Source organism: Chionomys nivalis, chromosome 6 (assembly GCF_950005125.1).
Source record: "Chionomys nivalis chromosome 6, mChiNiv1.1, whole genome shotgun sequence".
Lineage (NCBI taxonomy): Eukaryota > Metazoa > Chordata > Mammalia > Rodentia > Cricetidae > Chionomys > Chionomys nivalis.
Genome location: NC_080091.1, coordinates 56,272,451 through 56,300,059, shown reverse-complemented (window position 1 = coordinate 56,300,059; position 27,609 = coordinate 56,272,451). Strand labels below are relative to the sequence as shown.

General features: G+C 46.5%; 2 protein-coding genes across 3 annotated transcripts in view; one reads left to right on the top strand and one right to left on the bottom strand.

Moving 5' to 3' along the window:
- Positions 1–259: 259 nt before the first annotated feature.
- Ppargc1a (PPARG coactivator 1 alpha) overlaps positions 260–27,609 on the top strand; it is a 630,833-nt gene continuing 603,483 nt past the window's right edge. The window contains exon 1 of one of the 2 annotated variants that reach the window (XM_057772163.1): positions 260–757. The gene's annotated coding sequence lies outside the window, so the exon portion shown is untranslated. Of the gene's footprint in view, positions 758–2,938; positions 3,100–27,609 lie in introns of those variants that run through there. The other variant, XM_057772164.1, reaches the window with a different exon arrangement.
- LOC130876341 (uncharacterized) lies at positions 1,701–16,391 on the bottom strand. The gene is made up of 4 exons (XM_057772866.1): positions 16,329–16,391; positions 16,116–16,139; positions 2,308–2,658; positions 1,701–2,115 (listed from the first exon to the last, which is right to left on the bottom strand). Exons 1-4 carry the CDS (start codon positions 16,389–16,391, stop codon positions 1,732–1,734), a joined length of 822 nt encoding a protein of 273 aa, XP_057628849.1. The 3' UTR covers positions 1,701–1,731.

Sequence of the window (27,609 nt, the reverse complement as noted above, 5' to 3'; positions counted from 1 at the left end):
GTCTGGTGGTGCGGGCTGATTTAGTGGCCTGGGCTGTAGTACAGGCTGTCCCCGGCAGCCGGCGGAGTCGGGGAGCCCACGTGATGGCCCCGGCTCTCCGGTGAGCTCCCCAAACAGACGCACACCCAGGCGCGCGCGCACACGCGAGCGCGCGCACACACACACTCACACACACACTCACACACGCACGCACGCACCCAGCCTCGCGCGCGCGCACACGCCCGCCCGCCCGCTCTGCCTCTGCGCCCTGCATCCCGGCTCGCTCATTCTCTCGCCCTCTCGCCTCTCCTGCGGTCTCTCGCTCTGCGCGCACACACCGCACACACGCACACGCACACACGCGCGCATACACGCAGCCGGCTCAGGCGGCGGCGGCGGCGGCGGCGGCTGCCGGAGTCAGGACGAACCTCTCTAGGTACCGTCTTGAGAAGGCGGCAGCAGCGGTGGCGACGGTGGCAGCCCGAGCATCCCAGCTCAGCCGGAGAGGGAGCAACGCCGAGAGTTCCCGTTCCCTCGGCCATTCCCTTCCCCCCTCCTTTTCTTTATTTGCGAGAGAATTTCAGCTGCCTTATTGATTTCGTTTGATTTGGAAACATTTTTGGTTGCTTTTTTTTTGGTGTGTGTGTGTGTCCTTTTTTTTTTCTTTCCTCGTTTTATTTGCATCCAGAGCATGGCGGGCTGCGGGCTGTCGGAAGACACCTTCCTCTCCTCCTTCTTTTACAACTACGGCTCCTCCTGGGAAACCCCTTCCAACCAGGTAAGGGGTGGCTCAGTGCCGAACGGCATCTCCCCCGTATCCCCTGCTGCTCTCTCACTTGGCACCAGGCGGGTAGACAGAGGCTCGGGAGGGGGTGGGGAGGATGGGGGGCCAAGTGGGTCGCACTGTCTGGGTCAGCGCCAACCGGCGACAGAGGTGTTCCTCCTTCTCCATACCCCCCACACATAGCGCCAGCTCCAGGGGCTGTCGCGTCCCTCCGGTACCCATTCTGCCATGGACGCCTATCTGCCCCCAAACCTCCCAACCCAGCGGGAACCCGAGAAAGAGGCAGGAGCTGGCGCGTTACCCCGAACAACTCCAGGCAAAAGCAGGGAACTCGAGCGCAACCTTCACCAAGTCGCCGCGGGCGCCGCGCCCCTGTGCGCCCGCCGCCCGCCCGCCCTCGAGTTGAGCCCTGGGGCTGCCTAGCTGTAAGACCCCCCGCGACGTGTTGTCCCTACCTCCACTCCCTCCGGGCCCAGAGCCACCTCTTTCCCTAAAATGGCTGCAATCTCAAGTAGCTGCGTCCCCTGACCCGCGGGAATGGGGGTGGTGGTGGTAAGCAAAGTGAAGGTTCTACTCCTTCCGACCCCGCACCTCCCCGGGCGCGCACGAACACCCCACAAACACACACTTAACTTTGATGACTGTGCAATGCAGTCCGGCTGCATCGTGTCCTGCACGCTTCCTGCTGCCGGCCTGTAGGTGTGTGAATCGGTGTGACTGGGGGGCCCCTGGAAGCTGGAGGTGGATGAGGGAAGTGGGGGCGTGGAAGGAGACTGGTGTCCGCCGGCCACTGATTACCTGGAGAGAGACAGGCGTGTGTTTAGGGTCTGGGAGGGAGTGCCAAAGCTATTCCGGGAGCCACAGCGAGAATTAGAGGAAAAAAAATGCCTTTTAATTAAATAACTGTTGTAGTCTGCTGCCCCCACTGCTTGTTTGGTGAAAGTCTGCTGGCATCTGTCATCTTGAAACTACACGGGGAAGTGGAGCTGGGGTCCAGGGAGAGGAGTGTGTGTGTGTGTGTGTGTGTGTGCGTGGGCACGCGCGCGTGTGTGTACAGCTTGGGAAAGTTGGGGCCAGAAGCTAGGTGGAAGAGCAGTGATGAAGGCGGCACCAACTCGGTGGGCCGGCCAGGGCTCCGAGAGTTCCTGGGCCCCGTGGAGCGCGCACCCGAGGGCGCGGGCCCGCGAGCCTGAGGGGGCCGGAGGGGACTGCTCGGTCCTGCACGACTCTCCAGGCTGCTGCGGCGTCTCTCTCCCGGAGTCCGTCCGCCGGTCTCTGGCCGCGTTCGGGGCTGCTCGCCGCGCTTGCCCGCGCTGGCGCGCTCCCTCCGGGGCCCAAATCTCAGCGCGTTCCTGCGAGCTCGCGAATAGGCAAAAATATTATAAATAAACAAACAAATAAATAAATAAACAAATAAGCCAAAGCCCTAAAGCCAAACAACCGAAAAATGTGCTCCGCTGTCCCCTTCACCACTGCCCACCCCCTCCCCAACCTCCACGTCTCGCAGACACAAATAGCCAAAGTAGTAGTGGCCAGGTGACGACCTCGCCTCCCTGACTTGGGCTCTCCGGATCCCGCCGTGGCCGCGGGAGTGAATAATACACCGCTCGGGAGATCCGAAAGGCTCCCGCCGCCTCATCGCTCCGGAACCGGCCCCGAGCTCCCGCCAGCCCGCCGGCCGTCTCCACGATAGGGCGCCGGGCCGCCCCCAGATCAGCCGGCCCGTCGCTGGGCGCTGGGCGGCGAGAGAAGGCAGCCCCGGCTGCGAGCCCAAACTTGCAGAAGCTGCCGAGGTGGTCGCGCTTAAGGTGGAGTTGGGGACCCCGGAGAGACACGGATAGGATCAAGGGGGCTCCCTGGCTGCAGGTTGCGAGCTCCCAGAGGCTTTCTCCTAGCTACCCCGCCTCGCAAGGCATGCTCCGGGTGCTCTCTCTACGCCTGCCTGAGCAGCTTGGGGTTGCCGAGAGCCACGGACCCCTCGGGTTTGGGAAACTCCAGTCTCCAGGAGCCTCAGTGCGCGCGCCTGGTGTGTGTGTGTGTGTGTGTGTGTGTGTGTGTGTGTGTGTGACGCGTGTGTGCCTGTCGATGAGTCAGAAACCAACGCCAGCTCGTCAGCTCGCCTTTAAGGACGGAGGCGCAGACCTAAGGAATGAAGCACACACCTGCCACCAGCCCTGGGGGCTGGGGGAGATTCCTCGGCAGCGCCGCGCCTCGCGTTCCTGGACCTGAATGCTTTAGGCTAAGTTTCCGGGCGAGTGGCTCCGACCAGCACCACCGCAGGGAGCAGAAACTCGGCTGCTTGCTATTCCTCGGGAGGAAGAGAAAAGGGAGACCCGGTGGGTGTCGCCAGGCACGCAGTCACAGAGCTCTGGAGCCACGGGAGGCTTCGCAGCGTCTTTAAGAAGATAGGGAACGAGTCGGAGAGAGTAGAAAAGCGGAGGCCTGGGCCCCTATTTCGCAAGATAGGCAATCAGGCAATCACGTGCAAACTCCTTGGAAACCCGAGGTGGTGGGCGGCTGGGAGGGAGGGGGTGCGGGGCAGGTTCTTAGGGGACAGGTCAAGAAAAGATGAGAATCTTGTAGAGGAGTCGTTGCATAGGCAAACTATTGACGTCTTTCTGGGTAAAGTTAGTTTAACTTGGTTAGGGGAAAACAGCTCCAGCTCCTCCAAAGACATTTTTCTTCTAGAAAGGGTCATTCATTCATGTTGCTAAGAAAATGTAGAGAATTTCTGATAAAGGGGCTGCTGCGGCGGGTGATTAGCTCACGGGATGGTACTGAGGAACGAGCTACCCTGAAAGCAGAGGAATTGGATGGCGGCGCCCGGAGGGGTGTGTGTGTGGGTGATTTGAAGTATTGATTTCCTTCTCCAGTGGTACAGAATGAACTTTAAGAGAAAGTGCAGAAACAAAGAGAGGCATGCATCACTAGGGGAAGGGGAAGTCACCACCCAAACTGTGCTTGTCCAGCGGGAGTCCTGTCAGGCCGTGCCTTAGCAGGTCTTGCTGTTTCCAGCTCAGCCACCACCATCCTTTTGGGGAAGGAGACTATACAGCCTATGCATTAGGCCTTGCTGATCTCTAGTCTGTCCTTTCAACATCTGAACACGGGCTATGAGAACTGCTCCCAACTGCTCCTACGAAGAACAAGGAGAAAACAAAAGGTGATAGTTTAAATCCTATCCCAGGATTCAGGCAGAGCTGACATGCGGAGATGCTTGGGCCAAATTTGAAAGAGTGAGACTTATTCATGATTTTACCTGAATGGCTGCCAAAAAGCTCCAAATCCTTCATTCCCTAAAAATAGCAACTTTCTTCAGGTATAATTTGTTTACCTCAATTAAAAATATAACCCTCTTCCTAGTGTTATAAAGTGCTTATGGAGGTAAGGGTTGGCTGGACTAAAAAAAAAATCAAGCTTTTTATTTCTAGATCAATACGATGTGCTCTCAACATCTAATACCATGTAAAAGGAACCTTTTTACAGCATCAATAGCAGGCAGGCATGTCTACTAAGAACCTCCTTTCCTGGAACCACGAGGCGTTTAGATTTCTTTCGTTTTCACGAGAAACACGATTATGACACCACTCATTATAAACACAAGAGTGAAAGACAGGATGGAGATGGAGGCTGTCGATATATAGCGCCGGAGAGCTGGAAACCAGCGAGCCATCTATTCACTTCTAAAACCAGGCAAACAAAAACAAGCAAATAAACAGACATTCAAAATATTCCAGCTCCGGATCATTGTCTAAGGGAAGAATTTTAGTTATGCTGTGACATTTATTGTAGCTGGGGTGGTGGTGATTTTTTTTTTTTATAATTTTTCAGAGAGAGAGGGAAAGAGCCTAATGTGTATTAGAGCTGAAACTACATCTGTTTCCATTTGAGAACTGGGAGATTCCATCCTGTTTCTGGGAGACCATGCTGCAGGTATTTTGCATGGGCTTTCCAATGTGCAAAACAAACCACAAGTGTGTGGGCAGGAGTGGAGTGTGGGGGGAAGCATCTGCTGAGGTGGAATCTCAGAGTGAAACCCCCAATTAAAGTCTATCTGTGAGATGTATCTGCTTGGGCTCAGTGCAGCAGACGGCAGCCTGTTCTTTAATTTACAGTTTCACGCCAAGGGATGGCAGCAGAGCAAGCTTCCAACACTCGGAGCTTTCTCTTTTCATGTTGTGCCTTTCAGCCTGGGTTTCTCCCCTGGAGTTGGGTAAGCTTTCCGGCTCCATCCTCGGTAGTGGCTGGCCATTACCTGCTTGCATTTTGGACCTAGGTCACCTTATTAGCTGTCACTATGCAAGCCCAGATCGAAGCCGGCCAGGTCTGTATGATACAGAATCAATCAATTGAAAGTGAAAAATGGAGCCAATTAGCCCACTGCTTGGGTGTCCCAGAGGCCAGACATCTGACTTCCCTCACCTCATTGGCCAGTTCTTTGGTTACCTGGTCATTTCATGGTGTGATTGTGAAAGAGACATCACTGTCTGGTGTGACTATGCATTTTAACTCTCTTTTGCCTCCTGCGTCATCAAACTCTAGGCTCTCAATATAAAATGGCCTCCACGAAAGAAGGACCGTGATCTATCTTTGCAGGGCCGGCGGTCTTCCTGTTAAACTCGGCTCTGTACTGTTGCTACTCAGTGCGTGTGGCTCTTGATACTCGCTCTTGCCTAGCAAGGTAGAAATTTTAATAGAGATTCATTACAGGATGTGGATAAGTGGTCGAACACTTCCCCTGTCTGCCTTTTGTTTTTTTGATCGGAGTAGTAGGCGAAGGAAGGTTAGCACTATTTCCAGGAAGCACCAGAAAGAACTGAAGGCATGTATGTTTTCTTTTTGGCTCTTCCATAACTCTTAAAGTGACAACAGTGTTTAGATTCATAGAGATGAACCGAGACTTACAAGTGGGAGAAGTCTATTTTCCTCTCCAGCACCCGCATAGAAATGCCAGGCATGGTGGCATGCTGGGGAGGCCGAGACAGGAAGATGCCTGGGGTTCACTCGACAGCCAGTTCATCCTGGTTGATGAGCTCCAGACCAGTGTCTCCAAAGTGAGTCACAGAGCGCCTGAGGATGATATCCGAGGTAGTCTTCTGACCTCACACGCACACACACACACACGCAGACACTCATCCACACATGTGAGTCTGCTCACACATACACGACACAATACACATTAACAGAGAGAAAGATTTGTCATGAGCAAGGCTTGTTGCAGGTCTTCCTGTAAGAAGAGCTTCCTTTGGGTAGTGGCTTGAAAATATTTTGCACCTTTTGTAAATTTCTACCAATTTGACATCAAAGGATATTCACAGTGGCTACTAGGTTTTTAAAATGCTGCTCTGAACACTTTACATATATATGATTCTTTCAGTCTCGTAACAGCACAGAAGTAGGGCCTTGTCTTGTTCCCATGTTACAGATAATGCAAACAAGACAGAAGTAAGTGCTGGTTAGGAACAGGTTGGGGGCTGGTTAGGCAGCTTGAGGCCAGCTTCCTCTTACTCTCTCTTTCTTCCTTTTTCCCTACAACACAAAGACACTGTAAGGCTGCCCATCCATTTCTAGCATGTCTCTGATGATGTCACTTACTTGCTTTTACAAATAGTGGACGTCTCCTTTGCTTGCCCAAATCTTCCCACCCTCTCTCTCTTTTTCTTTTCACCTTTTTTTTTTGTATATAGTTTGCACCGGTATATGTTCATGTGTGTTTACACAAGGGTATGTGTGGGTATGCACACAAGCACGGGAGGCCAGACGTTGACGTCAGTGGCTCTCCACTTTAGGGTTTTGAGACAGGGCCGCTCACTTAGCCTGGAGTCTGCCGATTCAGCCAGACTGCTTGCTCAGCAAGCCCCAGTGATCCTACTGTTTCTGCCTCCCAGTTTTGGGGTTTTTATGTGGGTGTTGGGGATAGCGCTTGAGCAGCATGTCCTTGACTTTACTGACTGGTCCAGATCCCAAGCTCATTTTTTTCTCTCTTTTATATGACGAGATAGAATTCCCTTCAGGGAAGTTGCCTGTTTTGGTGGTGCCAACCACACCTACTTGATGCTTTTTCCTCCTTGGTGAGCTTATCACACACTCTGATTTGGATAGTTGATCCAGCTGGATAAATAGATGGAACCTTTAGATTGGTCAGCTTTTCAAATCAAATGAATAATTTTACAATTGCTCAGCTATAGCAACACCACTCCCACCCCCCACACCCTCTCTCCCACACATTTATGCATGTATTCAAGTCCCCTTTACACAGGAGCTCATATCAGTTTGGGTTTGCAGTATTATTTATGTTTTCAATTAAGATGGAGACACAGGTTCCTCATCACCGTCATGTTTTTATAGGAGTCTTCTGTAAGGAGGCGGGCACCTAACCTTTTTGTCCGTCATCAACCAATGCCTCTTCGTGGCTGGGCCCTTCTATTCTGTTCTGCCACAGTGTGCTTGTGGGAAGGGGAAGGAAGACACTGCTTGTCGGCCGGGAGACAGTACACCAAGAGGGTGTTTCTTGCTGGCTTCGCTGTTCTTGTGGCCCTAGTGGAAATATAAAAGTGCGGGGTTTGCATTGGAATGAGAATAGGGTCACCTCCCCCTTTGTAGTCATCATCAAGGAAGCAGAACTTCCTTCCAGAGAGACCATAGGAAATCAATGATCACACCTTGCCAGCAAAGAGGTAAATGCGTGCAGCAGATGGCATTAAATCAAAGGGCAGCAGAAACGTGACTCACTCTCCGAGGCAGTGTGTGACTTTTTGGTCCCTTTAAAGAATTCACATTTTTGATACAATACTTGTATTTAGATCTTTCTTTTCTTTTAAAAATGAAGAAAAGAGGAAAATGCCGTTACCTGATACTACAACCTTTTCTCCCAAAGATACTTATTTAAACAAAGCCTGGTGCCTTTCTGAACCATGGTGCCAAATCTGTTGCCACTCCCCATTTTTTTTGTAAATAAGGATCGACCTGATTTATGGAAAGTAACTGGGCTTGTGTGCATTTATTTATTTCTCCTGTGTATTCACTTAAGCAGAAGGAGAGCTTGCACTGAGGGGAAGGTTTGTTTCCCTTGGCCAGAAGGGGCTGCAGAGGGACCCCAGTACAGAGGGACTCTGTGGGAGGGCGAGGCTGATGTGTAGGGAAACATAGAAAAGGAAACTTGATGAAATATGGAGAAGCAGGTGTGTGGCTCTACCATGCCTCTCTCTGTAGAGCGCACTTCGGATTGCTCTGTGAGCTCGTCTTCCTGTACGTTTGAAACCGAGCTGCAGGTAATAGCTAGGGGTAAAGGGAATGTCTGGTCTCTACCGGAAGAAGACAAGACACCCAAGAAATCTCTCTGGGGAAATAGTCTTAGAAATCAAACTGGCCGGAAAAAGCCAGGAAGGAAAAGGCAGGAGACACAGCAGCAACCTTAACCACATTTTATCCCAATTTATTATTTCCAGTAGCAGTTGTCCCTAATGTTAACAATGAGTGATTAGGATTCCGTCGTTTCGTTTACAGCATAAATTAGCATTTTGTTTTCTGTTACAGCTTTTGAATGAGGAATTATAATGTATAATTTGCTGAAAATAGATGTTATCATCTCTTAGGAGGAGAACAACCACATAAACTTGAACAAATGATAAAAATGGAATCAATTACATTTCAAATAGAAGTAGTTTACAAACCTCCAAATACAAAGTGGCAGGAGTAGCTGGTTATTGTAACAAATAATTAGTTTTTTTAAAACATCGTTTATTGAATTCCATTGACAACTTCGTAATTGTTCCCACCCAGTTGGCTGTGGTGCTCCCTCTTCTGAGATGAAACTGGCATGGAGTGACTGCGTTTTATGAGCTGTATTTTTGCCTCGTTACTTCATTTTACACGCAGAATATATACTTCGTTTTGCTTGTAACCCCTTTCTGAAAGAATTGAATTATGTCACCAGGCTTTGGTGACAGATGACTGTACATGGGCTGGCTGGTGACTGGGGGTGTTGTCAGGTTCCAGCAGGGGAGATGTATCAGAGTGAAGACGGGTGTGGACCAGTATAGGCTGAAGGAAAACCATTTTACCTGACTTATGAAACAGGTGAATCATATTTTGATTTGATTTTCTGCGTCTCTCTGTTCTCCCCCTTTAACCTTGATTCAAATTTCTTACGTGTCCCAGTCATCACATTGCTCTCCTGAGGAAGCTCCTTTGGAGAGAAAGCCACGGCTCTATATGTTCCTGGTACCTCCCTGTGCCCAGCCCGCAGCAGGCAGCATGTTGGTGCTGGACACATGGCTCAGATATCAGAAAACAACTTTTCTGCTATTACGTGTGTCACTTTATCTCTCTGTGTTCCTTCGCTTGGGAAGATGAAGTCAATTCTGTAATGACATTTTTTTTTTTTGAAAATGGGAATATGACTTGGAGAACAAATGAATTCTGTTTCCATTAACGTGTCTCCAGGGAAGAGCATGGTTGGGTTACCATGGGCTCACTCAAACCTCTTAATTTTTAAAATGAGAAAGTATAAAGTATATGCTTCATACACTCGGAAAGTGTAAGGGGGTAAGTGAGAATCAGGGCGAATACATTTCAACACTCTTGGGTAATGGCTGCACACTGAGTGGATCATTCATTTTTGATTATTTCTAAAAGATTAATCCATTTCTTTAAAGTTAATATGCAAAGAAATATGTTCACCATCTCTTTATTTTTAGATCCCACGATTTAGTCTGAAACAAATCAGTGGTGCATTATAAACACACAAGAATGTATCTAATGACGGGAGTCGGGATGAGCAGATGCCGGGGAAGATGCTCCGTGTGAAGTCGAGGGAGCTGCAGGAGGGAATGGAAAAAAGTCTCTGGAAGTTGGAGGGCTTGTGAGGTGACTGCTGGGAGGCGGTTCACCCACCACGCTCACCTCGCGCTGTGAAGGGCAGAGCAGAAGAGACAGTGCTCATCCCTAGCACAGTTGGCGAGGGTTCAGAGAGGCAGTGGACCTGGGAGACCCATGTAATCTGCTGTACAGGGCCTGCTTCAGATAGGACTTCTCAGCTATTAGGTTTCCTATGGGGTGCCTACTAGGGGAGAGTCTGAGACACAGTACCTTCGCAGGAAATTATATTGGTCGGTCACAGGAAGATCCATATATTGAATATTTACTGTATCACTAAGAACCCATTAAAGCGGTTTTCATGATGAACTCTTCAAAGCAGCCAGGTGGGGGTGGCTTCTGTTACCCATGTTATGTATTAGAGATGAAGTGGCTGAGAAGCAGAGAAGCGAAATGACATGGCCAAGATCTCACAGCTGGTAAGTAGGAGCGCTGGGATTTGTATCTAAGCATGTCCATTTCCTAAGTCAAAGTTTGAACTCTAATGCAGGCTCCCATCAGCTAGATGAACAGATGGATGACTGGACAAGGGAGCATCGAAGATGAAGGAAAAATGGCTACAACATGGGGAGCCTCACCTGTGTTCAGAGTAATTAGACAGTGACTGAAAGAAAGGGCCATCAATATGGCTGTATGGAGGAGGGACCTGCCTCCTTGCTGGAGGAATTGCAGAGTTTCAGAAGATCATACCATGTAAACTGAGACTGCTTTTTTGTTTTCTGGCCACTCAGACCCAAATAATCACACAGAAACTATATTAATTACAAAACTGTTTGGCCAATAGCTTAGGCATATTCCTAGCTAGCTCTTACATCTTAAATTAACCCATTTCTATTAATCTGTGTATCACCACGAAGATGTGGCCTACTGGTAAGGTGCTGGTGTCTTTCTCCTTTGGCACCTACATGGCGTCTCCCTGACTTTGCCTTCTTTCTCCTTGCATTCAATTTAGTTTTCTTGCCTACCTATATTCTGCCTTGCCACAGGCCAAAGTAGCTTCTTTATTAACCAATGGTAATAAAACATAGTCACAGCATACAGAGGGGAATCCCACATCATCGCTATAGACCCTAGGCTTTGGGGAACAGAAAATATAGGCAAAGAGAATAGGTATGCAAACTGGAAAAGAAGGGCATTCCAGGCAGAAGAAAAGCACAAGAGGGATACAGCTCAGAGTGGGGAGTTGTTTGGATAATTCCTTTTATTTGATAAAATATATTGACCACTTTCCTTGTGCTTGTGTTATGTCTTCTTACAAGGATATATAATTTAGTAGGATACACATGCATGCCTTTACCTATGACTTGTGTATGTGAGATAGGTTCTTAAGTAGATGGATTCTATCTGCATTACATATGTCCACATACAAAGCCTATAGACACATCTATCCATATATGACACATCCATGTACATTTATCTATCACATATCTTACTTTGTAAGAACCTACCATCCGATTACTTCTCATTTGGTCACCGTGAGCTCTTACACTGTGTGAAATGAACAGGGAGGTACTTTGCTGTGTGAACCAGAGGCCTTCTTTGAGATTCTTGACTTATACATCAGGTGTCCCTGCTTAGTGAAGGGAAGGATCCACAGCACAGTTGAGGTTTTGTGAGACAGACTTGTGAGTTGTTTTACACATTGTCATATCTCAAGTCAGCCAGCAAGCAAACACACTTTCCAACTTTGGGGAAACTTAAGATCTTGGCATCATTGAAATCTCCTTGGTTGACAGTGTCAAAAGAACAGTTTAATTAGTAAGTCAAATGTAAAGTTTTGTTTTGAGGTTTTATTGCACTTCAATGGATGGCTAAACTTTTTTTTTGAGATTAAAATTAGTCACCCAAGCTAGAGAGTGAAATCATATCAGAAGTTGGGGACATACTCTGAGGCCCGTGCAGCCGCGCTAATGAAGTCCTTGATGCCTTGCTTTGCATGATGTCAACCTAAAAGGGTTACAGGGCTTTGAAGAAAAGAGCCCAAAACAACACAAATGGGAATGGAACCCTCTCTGCAATCCTCGTCAAAGCCTTGTGGGTTTAAGAAGTAAGACTCCATTGCTAATTGATTTTTCTGACCCTGATAGTAACAGTTGCATTAAAAAATAATTTCCCCTGATTAAACTGGTCCTGAAGAACAAGTCGCTAAGAAACAATGCTTTGACTCATTGTTTAAATGTATTATCAATAAATATTTCTTTATTTTTCAAAAACGTTCTTCTTGTTTATTCATTCACTACACCGGTATATCCAGTATGAATACGGTTTGGGGGATGTTTGAGAACTGTAAGGGCTCTCGTAGTGTTTCTCGTGGTGGAAGAAGAGTTAGCTTGTGAAAAGAGGGACTATCAACCTTGACTGCACACCCAGGAATAAAATAGATGTTGAAGAACCACACTGGCTGCTTATTCAGGAAGGTCTGTCGAGTGCTTGCTTACATTGGCATTAGCTACTTGCATTGTTTTATTATGTTTTTTTTGGTTTTTTGAGACAGGGTTTTTCTGTATAACAGTCCTAGCTATCCTGGAAATGGCTCTTGTAGACCAGGCTGGCCTCGAACTCACAGAGATCCACCTATCTCTGCCTCCTGAATGCTGGCTCAAAAACCAAAACCAAACAAACAAACAAGCAAGCAATTTAAAAAAAAAAAAAACACTTGCATTGTGGGGCTGGGAATCATGACTAGCTGCAGTCCATCCCTTCCCTGTCTATAATCAATAGTGCTAAGATTCCAATCTCTACAATCCCTTCCTGGAGCTTTTACTGAGGTCATCCCAGGCAAATGAGTCTTCTCCAAGCATCGCTTAGTTGTTTAAATAAAGTAATTAGAGATTGTTCGGTAATGTGATATTCAAATATTCCCTTTCCAGAGAATTGTGGGAAAATGCTTTCTTTTGTATGTAGAAACAGGTCAGATTTAAGAAGCCATCTTATCAGCCCCAGCTTCTTCTCCAGGCATTACCTTGTTTTTATAACCTGATGCTAGCCCATTTTCCATGTGCTGCTTGGTATCCCCCTGTGTCAACTCATGTGGCTGTTCCATATTCTGTTATGTAATTATAGAACCATTTGCTTAATCTTTCTGTACCATTAGGTATTTAGGTGTCACAAATTAATACTAGATGGTCCATATCCATGATTCTTTCTTTAGGACAATGCACAGTAGTAGAAATTCTCAGATAAAGGGCGTACAAAATTTCACTGTCTTTCCATAAAGAAGAATCAGCTGCCCATGGAAGCTATGTGCCAGGGTACCAAATGGTGGCTGTCATAAAATGCACCTTCTTTCCTCAGAATATTCTCTATCTACTGAAAACTCAAAAATAAACCTTCCATTTGTCAGGCCAGTTCAGGGGTCACATTCAAAGCAGAAAAGACCTTCCTCCACCCTAGGTTCTGCAAACTCTTTTGACTACTGGAACAAAATGTGTAGTATGGGACCCAAGCCAGTGGTGTGGAATTTGACCCTGGTTCTCAGGCAGGTGCTTGGTTCTCTCCTTCCTGTAGCTCTACACAAACCTGGCAGCTTCCATTCTGCTAAGATATACAGAAAAATATCTTTCTCGTCACTGAGCTACTTACAGTGAGGACAAGAAGTTAGGATCTTATGTCATCCCCGGGAAATTCTAAGACCGACATTGCAGAAGATTGCAATGTATTGTGTTTCTGGTGTGGACTGCCCCCCTCCGCCCCCGTGACAAGCCATAAATATTTCTGTGAAAATAAGATCCTTAAACAAAATCAAAGGTGCCCATGTGGCATAGAACCAGTCACCGTGGTTGCTCTCCAGCTTGTTCCTCTTCCTCCCTCAGTCACAGATTTGTGGGATCTTGTCCATTTAACATTCACTCTTTTTCTTTATGTCTTGTATTTGCTACAATCTGATTTTTCCTTAGAAAATTTCAGAGGCTAAGAGAACTGAGACTTTTCATTTGTCCACACCCTGTAGGCCTAGAGGAACTTTGAAATGAGGTTCCAGGGCAAAAGCTGCACGACTCTCCCCAGACATTCTCCACACCTTGCGTTCTTGCCAACCGTTTGCCCAGCTCCCTGATTCTCCCTCTTTCCCCAAGGGCTGAGCTACTTGCCTGTCTCATCTACTCCACTACTCCAGCTTCTACCACCAAGGCAGTCTTAGCATCCACACGTGGACGATTAGCTGGTGACTTAGCTTCACAGTCGCAACCTTTCACTGCTCTGTGCTCAGGCAGCCCAGCCACACCACCTTAGCACTGTCCTTTGGAGTACCTCTGCTTCTGGAACCTCAGGCTCTGGTCTAGCCACACCTGGCTAAAACCACGCCTGGTGACAGTCTTACAGCCCCACCTCTAGCTTCCTTGAACATTTATTTGCGAGTGCTCTGATCCCTTCTTCGCAATCGTCAGCCATCCTCCTGCCCCTACTCCCTTTTAATGAGTGAACAATCTCAGGATCTATCACTTAAACTGCTGTCCTGTCTAAGCCTCAAAGACCATAATCTCTTACCCTTTTATGTCTGTCCATAAAATCCCAGTCTTCTGCCAGTCAAGCCAAACTGCTTTATTTGCTTCATCATGCAAGCCATGGGGTTGGTAAAAACCAGTTGTTCCAAAGAATGCCACTGAATTGTATTGTCCTCAACCTCAGCACCACTCACTGTCTGTATCTGTGACCTCAAACATTCTGTCTGTTACCCTTGACTCCCTTGACCTTCATTGGTCTCCTCCTAGTCATCCAGTGTGAATTTTTCTGGTCTTTTATCTCCAGACCACCACTTTAGCTTTCCTTCCACCTGAGCTGTGGACACAATAACCTCTTTCCATCTTCTAGACTTTGATCCATCCCTTATGACTTCCTGATTCAATAAGGCTAGAAAAAAATGCATCCAAATTTCTTTTAAGACATTCCTCTGTGAGCCTTTCACCTTCTTCCAAGGGTTGTCTTCCCCCTTCTTCCTTTTATTATGTGGAATGAAAGGTTCAGCTTATACTGGAGACCATAAGTTTTAATGACATCAATCTCTATACCTGAGGTTGGTTGTGTTCTGTAGCTCATGGGTTTTTTTTTGGAGCGAGAGGCAGATAATGTGCAAGGCAGGGTGATAAATTTGTGCTATACTCAGCCAGAGAACCGTATTTGCTCATGATTTTAAATCCTTCCCTTAATTCACTAATTAGTGACCTCTAAGATAAATATGGCCTTCAATACTTTGCTGGTATTCTGCCAATGCTGTCCTGATTCATAAATGCTGGGATTCTTTTCTTCTTAAATATTTGTGTGATGTGGCATGTGTGTGTGTGTGTGTGTGTGTGTGTGTGTGTGTGTGAGAGAGAGAGAGAGAGAGAGAGAGAGAGAGAGAGAGAGAGAGAGAGAGAGAGACTACACATGTCTTAGCATGCTTGTGGAGGTTGGGGGGCAGCTTTCAGAAGTTAGTCCTCTGCCTTCCACTTTAGTTAGAGGCAGAGTCTTTCTGTTTGTTGTTGCACTGTGTGTCCAGGATAGCTGCCCCACAGTGCTCTCATCCCCCATCTCAGTGTAAGAGACCTGGAGGGACAGATACTAGATGTGTTTTTGTTTTGTTTTGAAATGTAGGGTCCAGGGATCAGAAATCAGGTTATCAGGCTTCTATGGCAAGCTCAAGCCTTCTCCTCAACCACAAATGTTGGAATTTTATTAGCCTCTCCATCTTATTTTTTTAGACAGGATTTCATTGTGTAGTCTGGGCTGGCCTGGAACTTACAGAGCTCTGCTTGCGTCTGCCTCTGGAGTGCTGGAATTAAAGAAAAGAAGTACCATGCTCGATTCAGCCCTATATTTTTTGAGGTATCAATAATTTGACTCTGCCAAGAATAGCCTGTTTTTCTCTATGGTGCTTCTATCTATCACTGTGTCTTCTCTCCTCTCTTAACTGTCTTGCTTGATCTGATCTGAAATGTTGATCATTCCTAGTTCTCACTATGAATTGATTCCCCCTTCATTTTGTCCATATTCATTTATAGGAACCTCCCATGCATGGAAATCAGCCACCTCACAGTCTTTCAGATTTGTATTCCAGGTAAGCCTTCCCTCGTGTGTGTGTCAGGATTATGTAACCAGCGAAGTGCTCAACAGTCTCACTGATAGTTGTTACGCAGGATGTTGAAGGCAGAATTTCTATCCACATTGCTTTGTTCTTGAATTACTTATTTGGGTAGAAGGCAACAATATTCATTCTACAGTGTCGTTACTTTTTGCTGTATACTAGAAGTCACCCCAAGACTAGTCTATAACAGCACCCATGTGTAAGTCTACATACGCATAATCATATGTATCAAGAATGTGGGTTGAGGTCACCTGGGTGGTTCTTCTGCCGTATTCGGTTGGTTCATTTGAGTCTGTTGTCAGCCAGCAGTTGGTACTTTTGCCTGTGGTGGGAGATGACTGGCTACTGATAGGGAATGGGGCTAAGTGATCTGTGGGTCCATTATCCATCGTTCAAAAGTTAGCTCTAACTTACTCGATGGTAGCGATCACAGGATTCCTAAGAAGAACAGGAAGAGTGAGGGAGGCCTCAGGAGGCTTGGATTGATGCTCATAGGAGATTGCTTCTAGTTCATCCTACTGGTTAGAGAAAATCACAGGGACAACTTCAGGCTCAGACTTGGGGAGAGGAAGGCACTCTAACTGTTGGAGGGGGAGTCTGTCTTTGGGAGCGCCTTTAAAAACATACCATAAAGAACTTTTGTGCCCGTGTGGCAAAGTGGGTAGCCACTTCATAGCTCAGTGCATCCATAACCCTAACTGACTCACATCTCTCATGCTTTCCCTTTTAATCATGGCCAGCCATCAAGCCAGGATGATGTCGCCTTGATGGTGGCTCTCTCATTTGTCTACGTCTTCTACGGCTGCTCAACATGTTTCTCTCACTCTTGACTTTTGCATTCGTTTTCTAGGGCCAGTGTAACAAAGTTCCAGAAACTGGGCATCCTAAACCATTAGTATTTACCTTACTGGAGTCTGAAGGCTGGAAGTCTGAGATGTTGGTAGCTTGGTTTATTTTCCAGAAGGCTTCTCTTCTTTCCCTGAAGATGGTCACTTTTACCCTGCATTGCATAGGATACTCCTTTTTTTATACATTTCTGCCCAAGTTTCCCTTCTTATGAGAACCCTGGTCATGTTGTATTAGGGGATATTACACTTTTTTCCCTATGAATATAATTAGATCGCAAGGACCCTTTCTTTCCATCCCACCACATTCTGAAGACTTCAATATAAACTTAACCAAAGTAATGCCGTTAGTGTAACTATCACTTCCTATCAGGTATTTTCAACTTCATTACATTGTGGACTGAGGAGCAGGCTCAGTGGGCACCTACATAAAACTGGACATGGTGGGGCTGGAGTGATGACTCAGTGGTTAGGAGCCCTGGCCATTCTTCCAAAGGACCTGGTTCAATTCCCAGCATGCACATGGCATTTCACAACTGTCTGTAACTCCAGTTCTAGCGGATCTGGCATCCTCACACAGACATACATGTAGGCAAAACCCGAATATATATAAAAATAAACAAATCTTAAAAAAAAAACCCGACATGGCGCACTTGTTAGTAATCTCTGCTCTCCTCTAGGGAGACGGGAAGCAGAGAGCATAGAGTCCCCAGAAGCTATTGGGCCAGCTCTCCTGATGTACCTTGCTGTTAACAAGAAGAACTTGCCTTAACTAACCTAGAAGGTGAAGACTAATACTTGATGTTTTCTTCTGATCTTCATACACGTGGCAGGGTGTGCGTGTGCCTGCAACCACATATGCAAACATGAAATATGCGCACACATTAAACAATGTGGTTCTAGTGATAAGGCTGAACTCTCCATGCCTTTGTAAAATGACCAATAACAAGTGTTACTATATTTTTTGGCCACCATTTTTATCTGCTTTTCTAGGCTCTAAGCTCTTTGAAGGTAGGACATTTGCCTTCGTGTCATCTAAGTCATGGAACAGCAAACCTCCTGATACATAGGCCCTACCTTGAACAAAACCTCCATGTTTTTCTCTGCTTACGGAAAAAGAAGTAAAATTAGCAATCTTGAGAACACGCTCTGCCAGAGACATGATGATCTCAAGATTTATAATGCAAAAAAGAGCAGCCAATGCAGGTTCTGTGCTTTTAGGCTGACCACTAACATGGGTATGAAATGATTCTGGACTTCACTCATTCGCTACAGGATTCTAACCAGTACAGAATGACAGAGGACGGACAGAGTAGAACTTCCCAGACCTGCTGTGCAATTGCACAGGCTCTGTTAACTAAAGAAATGGGACACTTGCAAATGACAATGATGCTAGAATTGTGTGGATCAGTCTGTGTTATTCTAAAGAAACAGACAAGATCTATCTATCTATCTATCTATCTATCTATCTATCTATCTATCATTTACTGGATCTGTAGTAATTAATTGGCTCATGCCAATCAGAGAGACCTTGTAAGTCCAAAACCTGCAGGGTAGGCTGTCAGGTTGGAGATGCAGGAAAAGCCACACTTTAAATTAGAAATTGCAAGGAACTCTCACTCAGACTGGATGAAGTTCACCATCCCAAAGAGGGGAATCTTCTTTGCTCAAAACCACTCACTTAAATGTTGATTGTTGCCACAGAAATATCAAGAATAATGATTAGTCCAACCTTTGGGCATTGTGGGCCAGTCAAGTGAACGTGTAGAAAATATACTATACAGTCCGATGATTCCATAGCATGGAATGTAGTGGCCATATCACAGGCAAGATCAGGTAAAAATAATTTAGCCACTGATCTGTATACATATGTTGTGGTGATATTTTGTTTGTGCTTTAACAGATAAAGCTTGCCTGGTGATCAGAGTGCGGAGCTAGCCGGTAGTTAGCCATAGAAGCCAGGCAGTGGTGGTGTTACCTTTAATCCCAGCACTTAGGAGGTAGAGATAGGAGAGATATGGCTAGGCAGAGAGACGACTATAACACAGGAAGAGCTCAGAACTCAGTCTGAGGTTTTGTAGAGACAGTATTCAGTCTGAGGATTCCCAGAGACAGGACAGCCCACTCAGCCTGAGGATTTGAAGAGGTAAGAGCTAGAGTTTGCTACTCTGCTTCTCGGATCTTCCAGCATTTACCCCTCTATCTGACTTGGGGTTTTTATTATTAAAACCAATTAGAATTTGCACTACAATGTATAGAGGGAATGACCTTGAAAGTGTCATTAGGATCCTTTGTGACTTAAATATCAGCCAGTGTTTAAAAACATACTCAGTTATTTAAAAAGAAATAGTCACAGAACTTAGGGTAACTCCAGTAGAAGATAGGAAAAGCCCTGAGTGTTTAAGAAAACTTTAATATCCTTATTTGAGGGTTAATTAAATTCTGATCAGTAAGATACAACAGAAATATAGGAATAATATCCATTTTTATGCAAACGTGAAATCAGAGTTTATGGCTTGTGTTTGGAATGGGTAAAACAGTGAAAATCAAGTAGTTACTTGATTAGGAAGGCAGACTCAAGTGCTGATGGCCTGGTTCCCTTGTCTTCCCCACTACTACACTGTCTCTGGCTCTCTTCAAATGCCCGGTGCTTCCTGCCTTAAAGCAGACTCAGAAGAGTTCAGAGAAGAAATCACTGTTTTCTTAGACAGTTTTTGGTTTCTGAGAACATCATTCATAGCAGAAGTGGTATCTGTGGATGGTCATTCATGAGGCAGGAAGAGGCAGGTTACTGCATTGTCATTGGGCCATGAAAACACTGGTAAAGGTAGGAACTTGGGACGAGTTATTTTCTTCAAATGGCCAGATATTCCGATGATGAAATACTTTCTTCCAAGATGACTGTAGGCACTCGGCCCAGGTTTAATATGCAGTGTTTATAAAATCAAGGCAAGAGAGAAAGGTTACTTATAGTGATAAATTCAACAAGTGTGTTATTAATGCTGCCATCAGTTTTGCTAGTGAGTGTTGCCCCTTCAGTTTTACCAGGAAAAGACTTCCTATCTTTCTGTCTTCCTAGGCAGTCTTGTAGAAGGATTCTGTATTGCTCTAACGTTGTAGCCTCCCTAACATGAAATCGTTCCACAGGAAAGTTCCAGAGCGAATGAGACTCAATGTGACAGTTGGCTTTGCACATTACTAACCCTGTTTTCTGATCTGTGAGATGGACCTGCAACACCTACTTTCTGACATTAGGAGCTAAGTGAGATCGTACTCAGGATGGACTTACAAAACACCTTTGGCATGGAGGGAGCAAACACAAGGGGTAATGAAGGCAGTTGTACACAGAGAGACAGAGGGGCCAAATGATAGAGAATAACTGACCGTTGAATGCTCAGACATAGTGGAATGTCTGTATCACCCCCAACACACCAAGGCTCAGAGGACATTATGGGAGAAGGGACAACAAGAACTGGAGGGGAAGGAGTGGATAGAATTCTGCCAGAGGGCATGGCATGGCTGCTGCACCCTTGAACTCAGAGCTTTTGTGAGTACCTGCACAAAATCTACCAAAGACTGGTTCATCAACACCCTGTCAAAGAGAGGGAAAGAGCTTTTGGGTCCCATCTTCCTGTTACTTGCAGATAATGGTTGATGGGGCTAGATAGTGAGACATTTTCTTCAGTGGTATAGCCGCCAGTAAGGTGAACATTCTCCTGTAAGCAAACTCTTACACAACTTACTGCAAACAACCCCAAAGAAACCCAGCTGGGACAACACCCACACACACGCACACACACACTCACCCACACACACTCACCCACACACACTCACACATGACTTGAATGAAAACAGAGGAGGGACTAGTTGGGAGGAAGAAGGAGGTTAAGGGTGTGGGAGGGGGGCAAGAGAAGATGGGGGTATGCTGGAATACATTATGTACAAGGATGAAAATGTCATAATGACCCGTTATCATGTATAATTTATATGAATTAATAAGACATTAAAGACAAAATAGACAAAGAATGACATATTAAATGATGTTAATTAGATATATAAGTGGCCATTTTGAGAAAACGTAGTCTATTTGGTCTAGCCAGCCCATTCTGAATTTATTCCCAGAGACTATGTTATTGGTGAGTTAAGTTTCAATATAGTATTTTTTTTCCTTTTTTTTTTTTTTGTTTTTTGAGACAGGGTTTCTCTGTATAGCTCTGGCTGTCCTGGAACTCACTCTATAAACCAGACTGGCCTTAAACTCATAGAAAACCCCCTGTCTCTGCCTCCCTGAGTGCTGGGCATAAAGGAGTGCACCACCACTGCCCAGCCAGCATTTCCTAAGAACACTCACGTTTATCGCTTTCTTCAGGAGCCTGATGCTCAAATATACCCCAGTCAGGCCATTTTTAGGAGGTTTGTGGTCTGATTAAGATTTTAGTATTTCCCCCCTGATTTCTGCATGCAAAAATGGAACAATTTGCCCATTTATTTGCAAGGAATGAAAACATATAATACCAAAGAAAATTAGAAGGCAAAATTTTAGAATAACATGATTCTTCAGAAAATACAATCCAATTATAGGAGACAGGTAATATCCAGTTCTTTTTTGGTTGACCTATAATAAATGCAGATTGTCTAGGTATTTAATATAGAGTGGTATTTCAAAGCCAAATGGTGGCTATTATTTCTATTATTGGGGGAAAAGTAATATCAAGGTAGAAATTAGTACTCTGGGCTTAGAAGTGGTGGGATGTCTTATGAACAAAAGTGTCTCAAGAACACCCTTCTTTAGAGCGTGAGTTAGGGGACTGTTCTTCCGAATAATGCTTCGGGAGTGCCTATGGCGGGCACAATTTGAGGACCTGGGTACAGAGCAAGAAGAAAACTAATCAGCTCCAGCTTCACTGGACAGAATGACATCACCACACGATGCTATCTGAAGACGGCTGTGCCTGTTATAAAAACCAGCCGCTGCCGGGCGGTGGTGGCGCACGCCTTTAATCCCAGCACTTGGGAGGCAGAGGCAGGTGAATCTCTGTGAGTTCGAGACCAGCCTGGTCTACAAGAGCTAGTTCCAGGACAGGCTCCAAAGCCACAGAGAAACCCTGTCTCAAAAAACCAAACCAAACCAAACCAAAACAAACCAAACCAAAACAAAACAAAAAAACCAGCCACATGACAGAACAGATGGTAACCTGTGGCAAGAATGGGTCACACATGAGATGGGAAGTGTCCAGGCTGCGGGTCACAGGGAGGCTTCCAGGGCAGGCCCCAGGGGAAGAACTGTCAACCCAGCAAACTGCATCTGGGGAGTAGAGAGGGTGTGGCCAGAGATAAGGTCGCAGGTTGTTCGTATAGCCCAGGTCCTGCTGGACTGCAGGCTACACGGGGAATTTAGAATTTACTTCAGTGATATTTGAAGACACTGAGAACGTTTTAAGCAGAGGGAGACCAAGGCCTGATTGATGCTCTCTGAAGATCAGTCTGGCTTCTTACCGGAGAGGGGGCAAGAATGAGGTCAGTTGGAGGCTCTTGTGTAAGGCAGGTGAGAGGCGGCTGTGGTGGGGATTAAAGGAGGGAATTGCTAACTGAGGTGACTGTCATCTCCACACCTCTGGGCATGCCGTTGAGGATTATCTTGATTGCATCAACCGAGGTGGGAAGACCCACTCCCTGTGGGTGGCACCATTTCCTGACTGGGACCCTGGACTGTAAAAAACGAAGAAAGCTGAGCATTTATAGCTTTCTGCTTTCTGACTGCCATGTGTGCTGACCAGTTCCCTCAAGGCCTGTTACTGCCACTTCCCGACTTCCTGGTAACTTGGGATGGTGAGCCAAGAACCCCCTCCCAACTGTTCTCATTTGGGTCTTTTATCACAACAATGGGAGAAAGAGCTAAGAAACATATTTAAACCAAAAAGCACTTGCAAAACTGCCTTTGCTTGCCAGCATGCTGGGGTCATGGGTGTGCTTGGTAAGAAGAACAAGGAATTTGAAGTCAGCCCCTCAGGCATTGGGCAGCAGACAAAGCCTCCAGGACCCATGATGTGCTGACCTTCATGGCGCAGGCGGTTGGTTAGCTTATTGTGAAGAATGCTCTATCCGCCTCTGTGAGAGCAGTGTGCTCATCTGAGGAAGAGGCAAGGGAATTTAGCGTGGCAGAAGCTAGGTGCAGGTGTCCAAGGTTCTCTGCTATGAGTTGATTCCATGGCTGAGGAGAAAGGAGACAGGTTCCAGGTGCTTTATTTATTATTGACTATTTATTTATTTAGCTCTTTATATTTCATGTGCATTGGTGTTTCACTGTAGGTATTCGGTAAGTTACAGACAGTTGTAAACTGCCACGTGGGCTCTGCGAATTGAACCCGGGTCCTCCGGAAGAGCGGTCAGTATTCCTGACTGCGGAACCATCTCTCCAGCTTTTACTCTGCAGTTTTTATCACATGAATGTTTTGGATATTTACGAAAGTGGACAGCTGTTCTGTTGGTTAGGGAGCAGACCAGCTGCCCAGTTGGAAGGGTTCAGCCAGGAGGATGTTTCTGGAAGATGTGAGTCATTGCCTGCCATTGTCCTGTAGAAGAGAATGTTTCGGAACTGTTTCAAGCCGATGTTTCTCTCTAATATGGAGGGGAACCTAGGTGGGGTGCAAATAGGTCGAGTATATATACGTGTGAGAGGGAAGAGCAGATCAGGTTCACAGTAGAATCCTAGCCTTTGTTCGTTGTTTCGTTTGGTTCTTTGGTTTGGAAGAGTGGTTAGCATAGCAGATACCCTGGGAGGACACTGACATACTTTGCAATTCCCGGTTAGGAATGGGGTGAAGCTGTGTCTCCTGTGACATAAGGCCAGGTGGTTCTCAGAGCCCATTTCTGTTCCGACTCACCTGGCTCAGGTCAGCACAAGGGCTGCCGGCATGTTCTGATCCAGTACTCTCCCCATCTCCGGATCAGGGCCATCTCCTTGTGGCACTCCGCTGCCTATCTCTGCTTCACTTGGCCCAGTTTTGAGGAGGGGCAGCCTAGGGCTTTGTGGGGAGCCTTGGAGTCGCAGGTCTCATCCTCTTTAGTGACAGGAGCTTGGGGCCCTCTGGTTGGATGGGATGTCAGCACAGCTGGGTAGGTGATGTTGGACGTGCACTACTGTCTGCCAGCCTGCAACAGGAGAGCGAGGACAGAGGGAATTTCTAGTCCTTGGGGAAGGTACTGCTGGGGCCTGTGGAGAGTCTGTAAGGGAGGTCGGGAGGAACACAGCGGAAGTGGCAACATGGGAAAGGCTGGCAGGGTAAAAGGGACATTATTGGAAAGGAGTGTGTGTGTGTGTGGTGTTTGTATATACACGTGTACGCACAGTTCACAAACTTAGACTTGCAAGAAAATTCAAGGATGCGAGACAGTTATCTAGAAGCTCCTGCTTCCACATTCTCTGCTGTGAGAAGCAGCCCTTTCCTCAGCACCTTCCATGTTGTTATTGCACAGAGTCTGTGTCCCTTCCTTTTCCTTGATGGATTAAAATATGGGAAGGGTTTCTAGACTCAGTAATGAATAACCAAATGGGCTAAAGCAGACTCAAAAAACAAATATCATATGCTTTCTCTGATACATTGTAGGGGAGACCCAGCCAATCACCTTGCTTGTAGGGTGGGGTCCCCCGAGGATATTTTTTACTTATAAAGATTGCGGGTGTGCTTCCCCCCTTCCCTTCTGCTTTCCTGTCTCCGCTGGAACTTCGGTTCTGTGAGTCTTTCTCTAATTAAAGCTGAATATTTTATTATAATTTCCGTCTGCCGTTCATTTATGCCGGTACAATATATGGAGCCCAAATATTGTGTGTGTTTGTTTGTGTGTGTGTGTGTGTGCAATATGAAACTAGAAGAGGAATCATGAGGGGAGTGAAGAAGATTTTTAAAGAAGATGTAGTTTGTTATTTTGACTTACGTGTACTTGTGTGTGGCTGAGCCCATGAGTGCAGGTTCTCACAGAGGCCAAAGGTGTCAGGATGCCCTGGAGCTGGAGTTTCAGGCCCCTGTGAGGTGCTCTGTGTGGGCACTAGGAATCAAACTTAGGTCCTCTGCAAGAGCACTGTGCACCCTTAACCACCGAGCCATCTCTTCTGCTCTGAAGGAGGAGCTATTTAGGGAGGTGGGAAACAGAATGATGGGACTCTTGTGATGGGAAAGTAAAGGGCAGGATGGGGATTGGCTGGGGGAAGACAGGGAGCAGCCAGAGGGGGAGGAGACACTGATGAGGGGAGCTAGGGAAGGAACAAGTGAGGATCAAGTACAAGGACGCACACACAATGATGCCACGATGAAACCCGCTACTCTGCATCCTAACTTAAAAAAGCTAATTGAAAACTGTAGGCCAAAGACATGAGTACACATATCACCAAAGGAGACCCAGAATGCTTGACAGGTATGAAAGGAAACTTAGTCACTGAACATCAGGGAAATACCTATCCAAATCACAATTTGGGGTTAACCCACATCCATGTAGTTAGCTACTACAGAAAAGCAATAAACATGAGAAACGAAAGCAGCAACTGTTGGCTAGGATATGGAGAAAGACCACTCACTGTCTGCTGTCTCATTCTGGCTTTGATGCATGCCAGGCTCCAGAGCAAGGTGTTGCTGGGCTTTAGTTGCCCGCTGAGAAAGACCCGTGCTCCCAGCAGGGCTTCCGTGGTGTTGAGCGAGCTCCTCTTTCTCAGATATGTTCTCTGCACTCGCAGCATGCATGTGGTTGCCCGATAAACATAGACGTGCCTAATGGTGAGATTCTTCAGACTATTTTTACACATCGCTCCTGTCTTTCAGACCTGAGAACTTTAAATGTGCCAAGGATTGTGTCCTCTTGACCCTCTGAAAGGCTTTACACCCAAACACTACGTTTTATTCTCTGCATGTCAAATCATTACTCTTGGCTAATTATCATAAACCCCATCACTGGCACTTTGAAAGGGGCCCGTGTGAAATCGCAGGGTACGGCACTGACGGCTTGGTGGTGTCGTCAGAAGAGACAAAGAGGAATTGTCAGGGTATTGATTTTTGTCTTCACACAGCCTCACGGACACATGATTTAGAAAACACTTAAATGAAAAAGCAGTCGGGGAGGGATTATATGCCTTCAATAGAGCAAGACGATCAGTCTTGAGATCTTATTCAACAGTCACACCTGTGGATGCCACTGATCATAGGGTCTTGGTTCTGGCTGATGTAGTGATTGAGCGTGGATGTGTGTTTGAGGTAGACCTGACTTTCCAGTATCCTAATAGTGGGAAAAGGTTTCCATGGAAGATTCCCTGAGCTGACTTTAGGCCTTGTACCGTGAAGCATGGCTGTGCTGCCAGGTCTGGGGTAAGGTTGTCTTTGCTCTCCTTTCTCCCAGGCAGATGATAGATTTAGTTCCTCAAAAGATACTCAAGTTGCCGTTTTCCAGTAAGGCATGAAGCTAGCTCATGGTTCTGGTCTACACTCAAGCTGTTCTGTTTTATTGAACTGGTTTAATCTTCCAGTTGAAAAGGAGCTTCCCCAAAGGTGAAAATTCTCAAGTCCTATTTTTCTCTCTTTGCTATAACTTTAGTTTATATGTTTGTACTTATTTATTTCTGGCTTGGACAAGTTCTACAGACTATTAATTTGGACTGCCTAAAATCAATGTTTCTAAAAACAGAAGTCTGACTGTGATAATCCCTTAAAAATTCTCTCACAGGGTGGACAGAGTGACTCCACATCTGTAATTCCAGTCCTCAGGGGCCCAGGCAAGAGGACAGCAGAGCTGCTTAGGCTATCTCGAAGGTTCTAGATCAGCCTGACTTGGGCTTAGTCAGTTGGTCCTGTGTAAGCTTTGTGGTATGACCTTACTGCTTTATCACACTTCTTCCTTAGTGCCGGAGTGACCGGGAGTCATTCCTTCCTATTGATGAGTGATCTAGCTCTCATGGAGTGACCGGGAGTCATTCCTTCCTACTGATGAGTGATCTAGCTCTCATGGAGTGACCGGGAGTCATTCCTTCCTATTGATGAGTGATCTAGCTCTCATGGAGTGACCGGGAGTCATTCCTTCCTACTGATGAGTGATCTAGCTCTCATGGAGTGACCGGGAGTCATTCCTTCCTACTGATGAGTGATCTAGCTCTCATGGAGTGACCGGGAGTCATTCCTTCCTACTGATGAGTGATCTAGCTCTCATGGAGTGACCGGGAGTCATTCCTTCCTACTGATGAGTGATCTAGCTCTCATGGAGTGACCGGGAGTCATTCCTTCCTACTGATGAGTGATCTAGCTCTCATGGAGTGACCGGGAGTCATTCCTTCCTACTGATGAGTGATCTAGCTCTCATGGAGTGACCGGGAGTCATTCCTTCCTACTGATGAGTGATCTAGCTCTCATGGAGTGACCGGGAGTCATTCCTTCCTACTGATGAGTGATCTAGCTCTCATGGAGTGACCGGGAGTCATTCCTTCCTACTGATGAGTGATCTAGCTCTCATGGAGTGACCGGGAGTCATTCCTTCCTACTGATGAGTGATCTAGCTCTCATGGAGTGAGCGGGAGTCATTCCTTCCTATTGATGAGTGATCTAGCTCTCATGGAGTGACCGGGAGTCATTCCTTCCTACTGATGAGTGATCTAGCTCTCATGGAGTGACCGGGAGTCATTCCTTCCTACTGATGAGTGATCTAGCTCTCATGGAGTGACCGGGAGTCATTCCTTCCTACTGATGAGTGATCTAGCTCTCATGGAGTGACCGGGAGTCATTCCTTCCTACTGATGAGTGATCTAGCTCTCATGGAGTGAGCGGGAGTCATTCCTTCCTACTGATGAGTGATCTAGCTCTCATGGAGTGACCGGGAGTCATTCCTTCCTACTGATGAGTGATCTAGCTCTCATGGAGTGACCGGGAGTCATTCCTTCCTACTGATGAGTGATCTAGCTCTCATGGAGTGACCGGGAGTCATTCCTTCCTACTGATGAGTGATCTAGCTCTCATGGAGTGACCGGGAGTCATTCCTTCCTACTGATGAGTGATCTAGCTCTCATGGAGTGACCGGGAGTCATTCCTTCC